The following is a 15,961-nucleotide window of genomic DNA, read 5'->3' as shown; positions in this document are numbered from 1 at the left end:
GTACAAGGATGGTGCAAGAACTGGTGTCTAACTACCGACCTGTACAATTTTAAAGCCACATATCATCATCATCAACAACCATGGGTCCAATGCACGTAGGTGTCTGATGCAATCTTGATATGATTCTTCCATTGCATTCTATTTTGTGCAAGACGACTCAGTTTATGTATAGAGTTTCCGCACCATTTGAATGTCATCGCCCCATTCTCTGTTTGGTCTTCCTCTTTTGTTCTCTCCTTCAATAATTCCAAACAGCAACGTTTTTTAATTTTCTCTCATCATTCATTCTACATATATCGCCAAATAGACGTAGTTGCCTTTTGATTATTTTCTGGATCAGGTTTTCTTTTGGTTGTATTCGTCTGTAATATTCCTCATTGTTCACTTTCTATATCCAGCTTATTCTCAAGATCTTTCTATAGCACCTCCTCTCAAATGCCAATATCCCTCATTTCAGATTTTCTCAGGAGTACCCAGGCCTCGCATCCCTAGAGCATGCTGCTGAAGAAACTAATTCTACAATGCGCAGTTTAGTTTGTATCTTTATAGCTTGGCTCTTCCATATTTTGTTCATGGCTTTTAAAATAGTTGTTGCTCTGGCTATTCTAATTTTTATCTCTTTTTTTTGGGATAAACAAGAGATAAAAGAGATTTCCAAATCATGCGTCATGTGGTATCCAAGATAAAAGTCACATATGTTGTTGGTAAACATTTCTAAAATCTCGTTAAGCTGTTTATGATTAATGGAACTGTCTATAGTGCAATTTGTGTCCTTCACCGTTGGATTATTCTTGATTGGCAAGTTATTTGCTTTAAGTAGATTACATTATTTGCAAGATTATGTGAAATGATAACAATAATAACAACTTCTCTAGTGTGTTCGGCTAGCTATAAAGCCAGATAGATAGAAATGTTACAGATTCGATTCTAGTCGAATCTGTAACACTTTAACAAGTAAGGAACTTTTCCTAAGATTTTTTTCAGCTGTTTCCTAAGTTATGCGATCAGTGTAAAGGTCCTACTCAATGCTTAGATTGGTGAAGGAGACCGGTTTCTAAACGATTATCTAGAGAGCTCCTCCTAGATTCTTTGGAGAGAGAAAAAGGGGAATTCAGGGGTTAAATGTTTTTTAATTATCTTGATGGAATTAATAAAATTTGGTATTTAGGATTACTATGAATTTTTACTGTGATTACTACATTGTTGTGGGTGCCATGACTGTAAATGAGTTCAAACAAAGTTGATAGATACTGTGCGGATGCTGAATAGTCTTCTTGACATGAGTTTATGGCCTCCCTCGATGAATTCTAAGGGCTCCTTGGAGTTGCCTGTGCTACTACTACTACCACTAATAATAATAATATGAAATTTTATCGGGTCTTCGCAAACAGACCATTTCAGAATTAGTGAAACAAAATTGTGACTAAGGTGTACATATCGAAAATAACTCTAGGTTCAAGAATTGTGATACTGAATAGTTTTGCTATACAATAATGTTATTATAAAATGCACCTTTTTTATGTTTTTTTGCATTAATTTTCTCACTTGTATGACAGTGTCATTCGCTTGATTGCAGCAATTATTTTCGTGGCCACCTGTTTTGCAATGTATCCTAGTTGAAATTCAACTCCATTGTGTCACCCAATAAACATCCTGAATTCAATAAACATTTTGAATTAAAAGATAGAAAACATGCGTCAGTGATATATCTAATGTTTATATTTTTCAATTTGATGTGTGGGGGTGGGGCGTAATCTTCAGAAACGATTTGTGACGTTATTTTTTGAATGATATAATCACGTAATCACAAGAAAGATATTTATTTAACCAAATATTTCGGTCTGGAAATAGCATTTATCTTTCTTGTGATTACGTGATTATATCATTCAGTCTTATGTCGCAAGTATCCTTAAAACAACAAAGACGTTATTTTTTATTTCCACTCACGTTTTACTGAAGTTGTATTGTGTTAGGTGTCGCTTTCATTGATTACATATTCTTTTATCTTGATTCTGTTATACGTCGGTTAGTCGTCGGTAAAATTAAATTATGGTAAGTTTTTATTTTATTTTACATTTTGCTTATAAAAGTATAAAATGCAAGCTTTAAAAAAATATTTGGCTATTGGATGTGTTATAGCAATCTTGCCGCACATCATACTGTATATATCGAAGCATGGTAAGTTCTTTTCTTCTTTCTGTCCTGCCTCTAGCAAAATAAATTAGATTTAGTGACGAACAGTACATACATATTTTTTATGTTAATTGCCTTTGGTTGTCCTAAGCGATAGAATTATAGTTAACACGAGGAACATGTTTTAATTATTTAGGTTGCATAATAACATTTGTAAAACACAAAGATAAAGATGAAACTAATAAAGAAATTTCAGAAACTGGAACAATTTCATGGACTGGGAGAGGGGGAAAAAAAGAGTGAGAAACTCAACTTAAACTTTAAAAAAGGATTGGCTACTTTCACTCTTATGTGGTTCAGAACTATGAACTGTTAAAAAGAAAGGCGAAAGTGAAATACAGGCAGCAGAAAGGAGGTTTTTAAAAACAGTTAAAAGAGTGTACAAAATTAGTCCATCTGAAAATTAAAACAGTAGGAGAGTACTAGGGATTTACACCTTGAATGGAAAGATCAAGAATATATAGAGAGAGAAATGGAAAGAACATTTATGTAGAGAAAGATATTGGCTACCAAAAGAAGCTAATAAATATAGACTGAAATTGTGTGTGAGAGAGAGAAAGAAACCAGAAACAGGTAAATGCTTAATCCCTCATGAGAAGAACATGGAGAACTCTGAGTTTCCAGGTACACGAGGCACAAATGCTAATTTTCCATAGGTATCATTGAACAGTATAACATTCCCCTGCAAATGGCATTGTCTTTTTATGTTGGTGCATGAAGAAGGCAGTGTTATTGAGATTCAGCCTATTTTTCTATTCAGTGCATTATTTAAAAAAAATCCAAAAGTTCTCTGTACTTTGCAATAAAAAAAAAATTGTTTACTATGTTATTACTACATAGCACTTCTAAGTCATCTACATAGTAAGTTACTCTCCACTATTAATATGCTATGTCACCTATAGTCTATAGTATTGTTGCCTGTTAATTGTATGCATGTACTCTGGTTGATTTGTCTATATGCAGAATAAAAATCCAAATTTTGGGATTTTTACTAATACAAAACCCTTTTACTGATCTTTTCATTTTGCAGCTGATCTTCCTCTTCCTTCTTTGGTCTTTTATTACATTATTATAGTCATTATTATTATTATGTGACACCTCCAAGCCTTCTTTGGTCTTTTATTACATTATTATAGTCATTATTATTATTATGAGACACCTCCAAGGAGTCCAGAGACTCATCGAGGGAGGGTACCTACTCTACAACTCTCCATCTCCACTGCATCATCTATACCAACACCAACTAGATACTCTAACCACTCAACCAACCAGGCCAGCTAATCTTTCCATCCCATATAATGCTCTTTCTGTTTCTCTGTATGTATTCCTTGATCCTTACATTTAAAGTGTAAATCTGTAATCAGTCTTCTAATGTCTTAATTTTTTATATGGTATAATTTTGAGATTATTTGCATCTTTTAAATTCTTAAAAATCTCATTTCAAATGCTTGTATTAAACTTCACTTTTCTTTTTAACAGCCAGCTTTTTAAACCAAAGAAGAGTAGCCATCACTCTATAATTTTTAGTTGGTGGTTTCTTGTCCTTTTGTTTCAGATTTTCTGAAATTTCTTTATTTTTTTTTCATTTGTGTCCCTATTGATGTGACAAGAATCACTCGGCTCCTTTTCAGTCAAAGGGTGCAATATCCCATTGTTTTTCTTTCAGCTGTTGGGTGGTAAATGGCATTGTGTGTGTGTAGTTGGAGGATTAAGTAATAGTGGAGACAGTGAGATGTATTGACCTTCTTTTATATTATAGTATAAGTTAAGTCAGTACTTTAAGCACAATTACCATACACAAAAATTTGGAGTAATAATGTTTTTGGTTAGACTTAACATTACATGGTTTCTTACTACTGCATCACATTTTCTTCAAGTATCACTTTGGGATGGATCAAACTAGCACAACAGAAATTCATTTTTTTAGGTTGCAAGACCTAAAACATAAATATCCTCCATGTGGGCAAGTATTAAGGAGAAAGGAGCAACCTTTTCACAAGTGTTTTGAAAAGCTGGTGATTGTTCTTTAGAATGGCCTTTCCTAATGAAGGTAGATGTAATGAAGGAAAATGATGAAATCGTTTGATATACACCCAATTCTCCATTTACACGGGGTTCCAGGAAAAAAGCATGTCAGTGAAACCATGTTAAAAAAAAAAAAAAAAGAAGAAGAAGAAAGAATATAGTGCATATGAAAAAATAGAAGAATGATTCCAGATGTGAAAACCCAATATGAACAATGTTATTTTCAAACAAAACACACACACACACATATATATATATTTTTTTCTTCTTTAAGATATATGCATATCTTAACGAAAATAGTGTGTCACTAATAAAACAGAAATTCAAAAATGTCTCCAAATACACCTGCGCCTATGGTTATTAGTTGAATTTTCTTCGCCGTCACTTTCTGACAGTAGCTGCATTCTTTTGTGTGAAACTGGAATTAAATCGCTTACATCACTTGAAACACTTTGGCCGTCCTGTTCATACTGTAATGCCAAAATGTTTTCTTCAGTAAATTAACTAAATTTGCACTAATTTCCAATAATCCTGAAGGTTGATTTTTTTTTTTTTACCATGATCTCTGTAATTAATCGTTGAAATTCTGTTTTGACTAGATCTTTGTATAATTCTTCATATTCACACCATATGTGACTTCAGTTCATGTTTAAATTGTTTTGCTCATTCAGTATTTGTATCATGTGTAAGAAAGTGACTTAACAATTTTACTAGCCATTTAATTAATTAATAAATTAATTATTATTATTATTATTCAGGCCTCCATGGAGTCAAAAGACTCATCGTGGGAGGTCCTTCCTAAGAAACAAAGGCTATCAAGACTCATCAAGGGGAGGTCCCCCCCGCCCTAAGAAACACAAAGTCTGTCATTCCATGGTTCAACCACCCTCCATGCAAAGAAATCACTCCTCGCCCTCTTACAGTTTCCTTTCGTAACTTCCAGGGATGGTCTCTTGTCATCATTCCTTCCCGCTGTTCAACCAAACGAAAGAACTCCCCAGTGTGAACCCTGTAACCACCTCTCAATCATATCACCTCTCCTTCTTCTATCCACCAAACTGCAGTCCACATTCTCTCAGCCGATCCTCATAATTATCATTATACAGTCCTGAAACCATTTTTGTTATCTGCCTTTGTACCCTTTCCACAGTTAATTTATCCCCTTCAAATCCTGGGGACCAAATCTGAGAACAATAGTCCAAGTGTGGTCTGATCAGGATCTTATACAACGGAATGATAACTGTTTTATCTCTGCAGGTCAGTGTCCTTCTCATTATTGCAGCAATCCTCTGTGTTACCTTTGCAATATGTCCCCTAAATTTCAGGTTTCTATCAATCATCAACTCCAGATCTCTTGTCTCCCCTACTTCCTCCAGTATAACTCCTCCCATAGAGTATGCAGTGTCCCCATCGATGTTTCCCAAACCTGAAGACCTTACATTTTGCTGCATTAAACGGACATCCCCCATTCATTTGCGCATCTATCTAGCTTATTCAAATCCTCTTGCAGGGCTGCCACATCTGCACTATTACTAATAATCCTTCCCAGCTTCGTATCATCTGCAAACAACTGAATATCCCCTTGCAATCCACTGACAATGTCATTGATATAAAGGTTAAACAATATAGGTCCCAGTACTGAGCCCTGTGGGACCCCCACTTGTAACCCTCTGCTTCCTTGAAACTGTCCCACCACACACAACTCTCTGATACCTATCGGACAGCCAATCTGACATCCAGACCCATGTGCTGCAACTTAAATATCAGCTTATCATGTGGCACCCTGTCAAATGTCTTCGCTAAGTCTAAGAAAATGGCAGTATATGCCTTTCCCTCATCTAATGCTCTTGTAATATCATAAAAGGCTAGCATATTGCTAAAACAAGAGCACCCCTTCACAAAACCATGTTGACTCTCACAGATAACATTACCCTCATCTGCCCAATGCTGTATACGGACCTTCACTACTTTCACTAATCCTGCAGTGAGTAGAATCTCTTCATCATCATCACTTTTTTCTTTCTCGAGATTCTCAAGGACAGCTTCTGTTATTTCATCATCACTTATTTGCCTTGTTAACAATCAATTCTTCAATATCTGCAGACAAATGCAGACATGCAACAATTGACTGTATAGTTTCCTATGAAAGTTGCTTGAGGTATTACTCCTACTTGGTGATGGATGGTGCTGATTTTCTCTTTTACTTAAGTAAAAAATTATAGATGACAGCCTTGGCTGAAATAGAATGGAAATTGCATATCCTGTGTGTTTTCTGGTCTGTGTGGAGTAGATGCCAGTAATCTTCAAGGCTGTGTATGGTTACCATTACTAGGGGCAGCGTCAATGACAGATGAGATTTCCATTTATTGGCATGTGGATAAAATTAAGACATTTCTTTGGCTGATAATCAGTAGGATAATAACAGCTGCCAGATCCTCAGTGTTCCTAATGTGGAAGGCTTAGTCAATGCATAAGTGCTATTTGATTTAATCTCACTGTGGTGAGGATTCATAATAGTAACAAGCTGACACCATGTTTATAGTACATCACTTAATTTGTTTAATTTTGTAAAAAAAAAAATTAAAAAAAAAATCTTATTTCACAATGCATAGATCATATTACTATATACTTCTTTTGACATTGCTTTGTTATAACCATGAATGGGTTAAGTATTTTGCTTTTAAACAGTGAGAATTTTTGTTTAAGTTTCCAAAGTTAACATTTCTTTAGGTATTCAATTTGTATGAAATTTTGTTATAGACAGCGAAAAGAAGAAACAATGGCCGGAGCAAACACGGTCGAGGACATGTTAAACCTGTCCGTTGTACTAACTGTGGACGCTGTGTACCAAAAGATAAATCTATTAAAAAGTTTGTTATTAGAAACATTGTTGAAGCAGCTGCTGTTAGAGATTTAACAGATGCAAGTGTTTATGAAAGTAAGTCAGTTTATTTAAATTCCAAAACTTTCTTTTTTAAGCAGTTTTACTAATAACAGAATTAATTACTTCTCATTATTTAAAGGATGTTTTTAAGGAGATGGCAAGCTTATTTTTAATTTAAAAAGGTTGCCCATAGATATTTTGCCTTGGAATACCATACATACATGGCATTTCAAGCACCATATATGAATCAACATGCTTTAAGGCTCTTGCATCAGACTATCCTGGTTATTCCATAATAAAATCGTGGTATAACCAGGAGTTTGAACGACTGCTGCTACATACTGTTTTCCTCCAACCATTCTGTTTTCAAACACAAACAAGATAATGTTTGTGTCTGAAACACATACAAGTTTGTGTATTCAAACATTATTATCTTTATCATTATTATCCATCATTATCTTGTTTGTGTTTGCTAAGCCAGTTCTTTTAAACTGAAAAATACTTAGAATTTTATTTATTTAAAACCAATGATGCCAAAACTAGACATAAAGCCATTGAAAACTATAGTATATTATCAGGGCCGGCAGAAGCGGGCATTCAGAGCATGCAGGCAGTACGAAGAGGGTGCTGCCACCGGGGCGCAGTTCATAGGTTCATTTTTAAGAAACAAAAAATTCTTAGAATGATCAATATTAAAATAAATAAGGCTGGATACACCGAATAAAAATTTAAAAAAAAATCGTATATTGCTGGCTGTTTACAATTTTGCAGCGAGAGCAGGCTAAATACTTGCCTGCAGAATCTAAAGTGTAACAGTGAATGGTTTTTATGTGCAGAAACGAATTTTCATACAAAACATTTGTTGCTACGTAACCAGTCATATGCTACTGTAAAAACTCGATTGTAGCTTAAATATTCCAAAGCACATTACATTCGATTGTTTACTTGGGTTAAGTCCCATGTGAATATTGTAAAAATAAACTTTGTTTGTCTCTGTATAGTTTGTTTTAGATGTTATTGTAAATAACACTCTGGAAGTTAACTGTATATACTGCTTTAATAAGAATATGTTAGTGTTAAAAACAAAGGCAATGTTTTTTATCGCCAAAGCTGCATGTAATAGATCTACATGGTGGCATTAGAAAGACTGTTATTAAAATTTATTTGTATGAGAAAGGCTTGCAGGCTCTAAGTCTAAACATCTGCTAAGTCAGTCAGAAAGGTTTAAATAACTTTCCGATGTCCAGCAACTTACAATTAAAAGAAAGCGGAGGAGAACAAAAGGCGTGCCGAACTTGAAACCTAAGATGAAAGAATCATACCGATTCTTTCGGGGGTTGCCAAACTTCATGCAAGGTCTCAGAGGAGGCATAATAAAAAGGAACTGCAGAAGTGGGGGGCAGTCCCCCCTCCAGAGAGGGATGCTGATTGACAGTTGATGGCAGTTTCGTTTTTTCTTAGAGGCAGCAATTCAAGCTACTTGAGACGTCAGTCGTCCAGGCATTTACGGCGAGCCCAAGTAGAGGAGAAAAGGCAAGGCAAATTTCCTGAAGTACCTTTGCTCGTAAGTTTTTCTTTTCGCCGTGGGAAAATAACCATGGGACTATTGTTTCGTCTCTGTGTCGTGAAATGGAATCAAAAATTAAAAAGTTATCCGATGCACAAAATCGTAAGCGTCATGCTGCGAAAGAAGCAGATATTAAGAAACAAACTGGTGCTCTTAATAAATTTGTTAAAATATTAAAATATTCTGATGCAGATTGTAACCAACTCGATAGATCAGAAATCAGAGTTGATACATCATCCAGTTTGCATGAAAGTACTATTGCAACTATTGAACAAGATAAAGATGCAGGATTTAAGTGAAAAACAGTTAGGAGAAGATTTAGTTGTAGTTGACCACGAAACTAACACATTGTTAGTCTCTAAATTTAGAAGATCCAAGTGAATGGGGAAATATTGATGAAAAATTATGAGTTGTTTTAATTGAAATAGGGCCTGTTCAAAATAAAAATATAATGTATCCCAGAGATACATATGGTTGTAAATTTGGCTACATCTATTATAATAGAAAAATGGAAAACGGGGAGCTCATGCCAAGAACATGGCTCGTTTATTCCGAAACTTAAAGTTTTTTTAGCTTTTGTTGCAAACCTTTCGCACCTACCATATCAAGTAGTCTTGTAGAAGGTTATAACGATTGGAGAAATGTAAGTACAACTTTGCATAGACATGAGACTAGTTTAACTCGCATGAAAAATTTCTTAAAATGGAAGGAACTTGATTGAAATTGAAAAAACAAAACTACTATTGATTGCTAGACTCAAAGCATGTATGAAATGGAAAAGAAACATTGGACGAGTGTTTTAGAACACTTGATTGAAATTATAAAATTCCTTGGTAGCCAAAATTTAGCTTTTCGCAGATCATCTGATAAATTATATGAAAGGAATAATGCAATTTTTTAAAATTAGTCAAACTGTTTGAACTCAAAAAGTCAAACAGACTTTTTGATTAAAGACAGTCAAAATGTAATATTGGAAACTTTAAGTAACGCAATCAGGGATACAATTTTATTATCAATTCGAAAATCTAAACGTTATTCTTAATTTTAGACACCTGATGCAAGTAAAACAGAACAAATGACCATTATTATTCGCTTTGTTTCCTGTGACAATGGAATTGTCAAGATCAGGGAAAACTTTTTAGGTTTCACAGATGTATCAGATTCCACAGGACGTGGCTTATGTGCAACAATAATGGAACAACTGGAAAAATGGAACATTCCCATTGAAGACATGCGAAGTCAAGGTATGACAATGGGGCAAATATGAAAGGGGAAAATATGGGCTCCAAAATTTGCTTTTGAACAAAAATCCTCGAGCTTTTTACGTGCCATGTGCTGCTCATACTCTAAATTTAATCATTAATGATGCAGCCAAAGTGAATGCAGATACAATTAGTTTCTTTGCAATTATTCAAGAAATTATACAATTTCTTTTCATTCTCTTACAAACGTTGGTCAATCCTTTTAAAGTTCGTAAAAAATTTAACATTGAAACAGCCATCAGAAACATGATGGGAAAGTAAAATTAATGTAATCCACCCTCTACGATATCAGTTAGGAGAAATTTATGATGCACTTTTTGAAATTTTAAATAATAAAAATTTTAATAAAGAAACTCAGCATGGAGCACAAACATTATGTGCTAAAATAAAGTACTACAAATTTATTTGCTCTCTTATAATTTGGCATGATTTACTTAACAGAATAAAGCCTGTGAGTAAAATGCTTTAAGACAAAAATATGAACATTACGCTCTCTTTAGAATCTATTGAAAACTTAAAAATATTCTTACAAGAGTATCGATCAGACACAAATTTTAAAGAAGTTCTAAAAACGGCAAAAGAACTGAGTGAAGAGGTGGGTGGAGAACAAGAATTTAAAACTGGTACAGAAGTTTGGCGACGAAAGAAGACACGACAATTTGACTACGAGCATCATGAAGAAACGCCACAATCGCCAGAAGATAAATTTAGAGTGAATGTGTTTTCTACACTTCTAGATGTTGCAATGTGTTCATTAATTCAACGTTTTGAACAACTAAAAACATGTTATGATAATTTCAATTTATTGTATATATTACTACAAATCAATAACGAAGATTTACGAAAAAATTGTGACGATTTAGAGATTCTCTTGAAGGACGGTAACAATAAAGACATAAATGCAATAGAACTATATGACGCGTTATGTGCCTTCCGGGATATTTTTCGGAAGGTTAATTTAAATATTCGAAACCATTTCGATATTCTTAATTTTATTGTCTCCAATAATTGATCTTTCCCTAACTTTTCAATTGCTTTAAGAATACTATTAACCTTAATTGTTAGTGTAGCGAGCGGTGAACGTTCCTTTTCCGAGTTGAAATTGATTAAAACCTACTTGAGAACAAGTATGTCACAAAAAATGCTTGTTAGTTTGGCGTTAATAGCTATTGAAAATGATATACGTGCGAGAATTAGATGAACATTATTTCTAATTTTGTGAATATGAAATCAAGAACCCTAAAATTTTAATAAAAAAATTTCAAGTATATTTATGTAAATTAATTTATTTTCTGTTATTCTGTAAAATTTATTTTTTGAATACTTATATTAAATATTCTTATTATTTCTGAATTCTTTTCTTATTTTCTCATCTATCTTGAGTTTCTTTTATATACCTAAAAGATAGTTCCACTTGTAAAAATTTTTTAATAATTTATATAAGTCACTAAGAATTTAGTAAAATGCAAGAATTTTTTAAACTTTAGTTCAAATAAATTTCAACTTTAATTAAAATTCATTTTAATTAAAGGCTGTACTCCCTGTATCATTATATTCAGGGATTGAAGTGAAGTATTTTTATCAAAATTTGCTTTAACTTTTGAGTATTTTTTGAATATTTGGGTTTTTAACGATTATCCTGCCTAGTCAGCATCCCCGGTTCATTACATTTACCGAAACAGCGTGTGGCTGTTTCGGTAAATGTTTCTGTCAAAATTTATTTAAGAAATTTCAAATAATTAAAATAAAATGTTTATTATCATAGAAGAACCACACATGCCTGGTTCGTTACAGAGGCACTTAGATAGAAATTGCATGCGGGCGGGAAAGATGTATATTATGTATATACAGCTTTACCGCACTGTATGTTATGGTAGGTGTGAAAATTTTCATAAAATTCCTGATATGTAACCTCAGATGGTGAATACTGTGATGGTACTACATGAAATATTTATATTATTACTAGCTTTCTATTGATGATAATCCTAATTAATCTATTATTTGCTGAAATCCAGTGTCATCAACTCTTATAATTTCAGTCTTCAAACAAGATGGCAGAATAAACAAAGACCATGTGGTCTTTATCCTGTCATCTTGGTATGATACACATCCTTTGCTAATCTTTCCTATACCATTTTATTTAACTGACCAGATCACCTAAAATTAGCTCTATTCACACATTTCTAAATACTAATGATGTTAATTTCCTCCTAATATCTTCATTTTTAACATGATTCTGCCATTGATGCCACCTGTTCACTCCCTAATTTTTCTCAGAACTAATATCTGTAGTCTCCAGTTTTGATTAACTGTTTCACTTCTAACTCAGCTCATATTCATAAGTTAAAACCCAACCCAGAACACTTTCTTCTAAACAAGTAGTTAGAACCATCAACAGCCAATTAGGAATTGGCTGTTGATGGTTCTCTCCATTATCTTAGAGAGGTCTGATGTGCAAGAGATTGAGTGATATTTTGATTGTAAGGATCTGTCATCCTTCTTGGAATAAGCAGGACTAATTTCCAGGATGTAGGGTAGATGACACCGGAGTAAGAGCATAAACAGGTGACATAGAATAGGAGTCATCTCTGGAGCAGTAATCTTCAGGACAATTGGAGGAATACTGTCAGGGCTGGGGGACTTTTTGGTATTTAATTTGGATAGGATTTTTCTGATCACTTCCTGGTGAAAGGTCACATTGAGTGTTTGGAATGGTTGTTGGACATTTACCAAAATCATTATGCAGGCATTTGAGGAAAAGTAGAATGATAGGAGATTAGCTTTCTCTGTGGGTGAAATTACAGCTGTAATTTCACCCACATTTCTGCTAATCAAATTACTTCTATTACAGAAATAATTGGAGCAGTGTTGGGCAAAAGTTGGGGCCAATTGTTATATGGCCAGAGACCAAAATGCACAGCTGCCATTTGGGCATGATGCAAGCTTCCTGCTTTTGGAAATTTGGTTTTTGATGATTTTTCTTGCAGCTATTTCAGAATTTCGTATAAGCAGTGAGAGAAGGTGGAGTTCTTGATGGTAGCCAGTTCAGTATGTTTGGTTCTTGATTGATTAGTATGATTAGTGTGGATCTTGTTTAAAATTTGAAAACCATAATCATCCTGATTGATACTGAAAGAAAACTAAACTTGCTTACAAGATTAGACTGTAGAATATTTAACTTAATGAGCTAGAATTATTTTAGCTCATTAGGTTAGATGTTAGTGAAAATACGGAGTAAATGTTAAAATCTAGTCAATGAAAAAACTAATGCAATATTAAACTTCAGAATACGTGCAAGATCAGTTGCACACACAAAAAAAGTTTCATTGTATGATGCTAATCACAAATGGATGAATAAAAACCTGAATGTAACTGTTTTGATAGAATAAGTATATAGATTTTGATATATCTGTATGGTGTAATCACTTGTGATGGAATGTGAGACATTTGCTGTGTCTATTCTATATTACTGTATATACTACAGTATATGCAATAATAGATATTTCTCTCTCTCTGTCTCTCTCTCTCTCTCTATATATATATATAGAATCTGGGGAATAGGGTGGATGTTCCAACAATTCATAGTGCAGATCCCTTAATTTTCCCATTGCCAAAACACCTTTGTGGGCAGGTGCATTGTCCTGATGAAAGATGATCTTTTCTCATGAATATTTTCATTTGGTCTGGTTAAAAGATCGGAATAATATTTCCTGGTTATTGTTTTACCCTTTTCAAGATAATTAATAAACAAAATGCCTTTAGCATCCCAAAACACTGATAGTATGACCTTTCCTGCTGATGGAACCGACTTTTCCTTCTTTGGTGCTGAACAACAGGCTTCTGTCCATTGTTTTGACTGCTGTTTAAATTCTGGTGGGTAATGGTGAATCCAAGTCTCATCCATAGTAATAAATTGATGCACAAAATCAGTTTTATTCTTGTTAAAATGCTCCAAGCACTGCTCAAAGGTTTTCATGTGAGTGCGTTTTTGATCTGCTGGGAGCAAGCGCAGTACCCATCTTTCACAAAGCTTTTTCATTTGCAATTCTTCATGCAAAATATATCCTACACATTCTTTTGAAATGCAGTCTCAGCAATTTCATGCACTTAATCAATAATTTCTGGTGTTGTTACATTCTTTGGACATCCTTCACATGGATCATCTTCAAGGCTGGTACGTCCATGTTTAAATTTGGTAGTCCATTTCTTAATTGTCAAAAACGAAGGAGAAGAGTGCCCATAAACTTTTATGAACTTCAAATGAATTTCTTTTGGCATTAAACCTTCTTTTACGAAGAATTTTATATCTGCAAGATCCCTTCAAGGGATACAGACAACACTTTTGCTTCGGACAGCTGTATAAAACAAACTACTTGACTTGCAATTTCACATGGATGCTTATGACAGATGTACCAACTTGGAAAAAAAAAACTTGACGATAGTGTTGCCATCTATGGCTTAGGCCGAGAACTTTTCAGACCACCCTCATATTTGGTTTCAGGAGTAATATATATTACTCCAGAAACATGCTTTCAAAAGACAATTGGGAAATAGCCAAAGGTCTGGAGATACAGTAGTGAATAAATTGATCTGAGCACACATTTTAAAGAAAGATTGTAATTTTGCAACAAAATAAGTACAAAAATTAAACTCCAACTTTACCTAATAATTTATACATGTTTCTCTGTTCCTAATAAGTTCATTAATTTGCTTAGGCATGGACTCTATCAATGTAGAACACATTTTTCTTATTTCTGCATCTCGAAACCATACTACTACGATGGATTGTATTAAGTTTTCCTCTGTATCACAATTTAATTTTCCAAGTATTTCACTATGGCCCACAAATTTTCAATTGGATTAATGTCAGAAGAGTTACTGGCCACTGAAGTAATTGGATGTCGTGATTTTTGAGGAACTCTTTGCTTTTTTTTTTTTTTTTTTAAGTGTGTCGTGGAGTGAGATCCTGTTAGAAGATGTTCTTTGTGTTTCTGTGGGGCCACTCTTTTCTCCAGTATTTTTATGTATTGGTCACTTTTCATCGTACCATCAATAGGCACACATGATCCTGGACCGTCGTGTGTAAAACAACCGCAGAACATCTTTTTAGCTGTGTGTTTAGGAGCTCGCTGAAGGTGGGTGGGAGAAATCTTTTCAGTTTCTGATTTGTGAATATAGCATACTTGCTCTCCTTCGACAAAAAAATTGCTCTCATATGAGAATGATCTTATTCCATTTCTCAACAGTCCAATTTTTATACACTTTTGCCCACTGGAGCCTCTTTCTGCATAGCCTTTGTCAACAGTTGTTTCTTTTTTGGTCTCTGGACAGTCCTCCCTGCTTCTAACAATCTTTGATGGACTCATGTCAGAAACATTAATCCTGTTTCTGATTAGATAGACTAGCCGCCAAGTCTATTTAAGTCTATAGCAGACAATGTTGGATTCGTTTTGCTTTTCCTAAGTAGTAAACAATCTTGAGCAAGTGTAGTTTTCCTTTTCTGTCAGGAGAAAAGATACCTGTTTCCCTAAACCTCTTTGAAATCGCATCAATAGTATCCAAACCAACATCACACTCATTGGCAATTTATCTTTGAGTCGTGGATATGTGCTGAGAAAGAATACATTTATTTTGAACACTTTCTTGGAGATGTATCCACTTTATAGCTCCACAAAATGAATAAATCACTACAAATGTCATCTTGTTTACACTATTAATAAACATCGTTGAAAGTTTATTTTTCACTTGGTTAGAATATAATAAATTTAGTTTAATCCTTTATCCAAGTGTGAGCAAACAAAGTTTGCTCCTGAAAGTATCTTCAGGACTGGGCTAAGGTGGTACAACACCACAAGGGAATTTTTACTTTCCCTTAATGCATAACATTAAGACATATCTGCAAGGAGATGTGTTTTGCATTATGAGAGATACTGAGATAGGAGTGTTGGTAGCTTGCTCCACCTTTGCAAGGAGTCGTCCTGGTGTTGTACCACCTTACCCCAGTCCTGAAGATACTTTCAGGCACAAACT

At 34.2% G+C, this 15,961-nt stretch overlaps 1 protein-coding gene across 2 annotated transcripts in view; it reads left to right on the top strand.

Annotated features, from left to right (window-relative positions):
- The first annotated feature begins 1,914 nt into the window (after nt 1–1,914).
- Nucleotides 1,915–15,961, top strand: part of LOC150108108 (small ribosomal subunit protein eS26-like) — a 29,813-nt gene continuing 15,766 nt past the window's right edge. Inside the window, exons 1-2 of one of the 2 annotated variants that reach the window (XM_090415592.1) lie at nt 1,915–2,052; nt 6,979–7,156. In XM_090415592.1, the coding sequence (XP_090271718.1) occupies nt 2,050–2,052; nt 6,979–7,156 (181 nt within the window). In that variant the 5' untranslated portion in view covers nt 1,915–2,049. Of the gene's footprint in view, nt 2,179–6,978; nt 7,157–15,961 lie in introns of both variants that reach the window. The other variant, XM_090415591.1, reaches the window with a different exon arrangement.

This window comes from Typopeltis vanoorti, chromosome 3 (genome assembly GCF_054136105.1).
Source record: "Typopeltis vanoorti isolate ZY-2024b chromosome 3, IOZ_Tvanoo_1.0, whole genome shotgun sequence".
In the NCBI taxonomy this organism is placed as follows: domain Eukaryota; kingdom Metazoa; phylum Arthropoda; class Arachnida; order Uropygi; family Thelyphonidae; genus Typopeltis; species Typopeltis vanoorti.
Note: the sequence above shows the minus strand (reverse complement) of the source record. Positions and strands in the feature narration are given on the sequence as shown.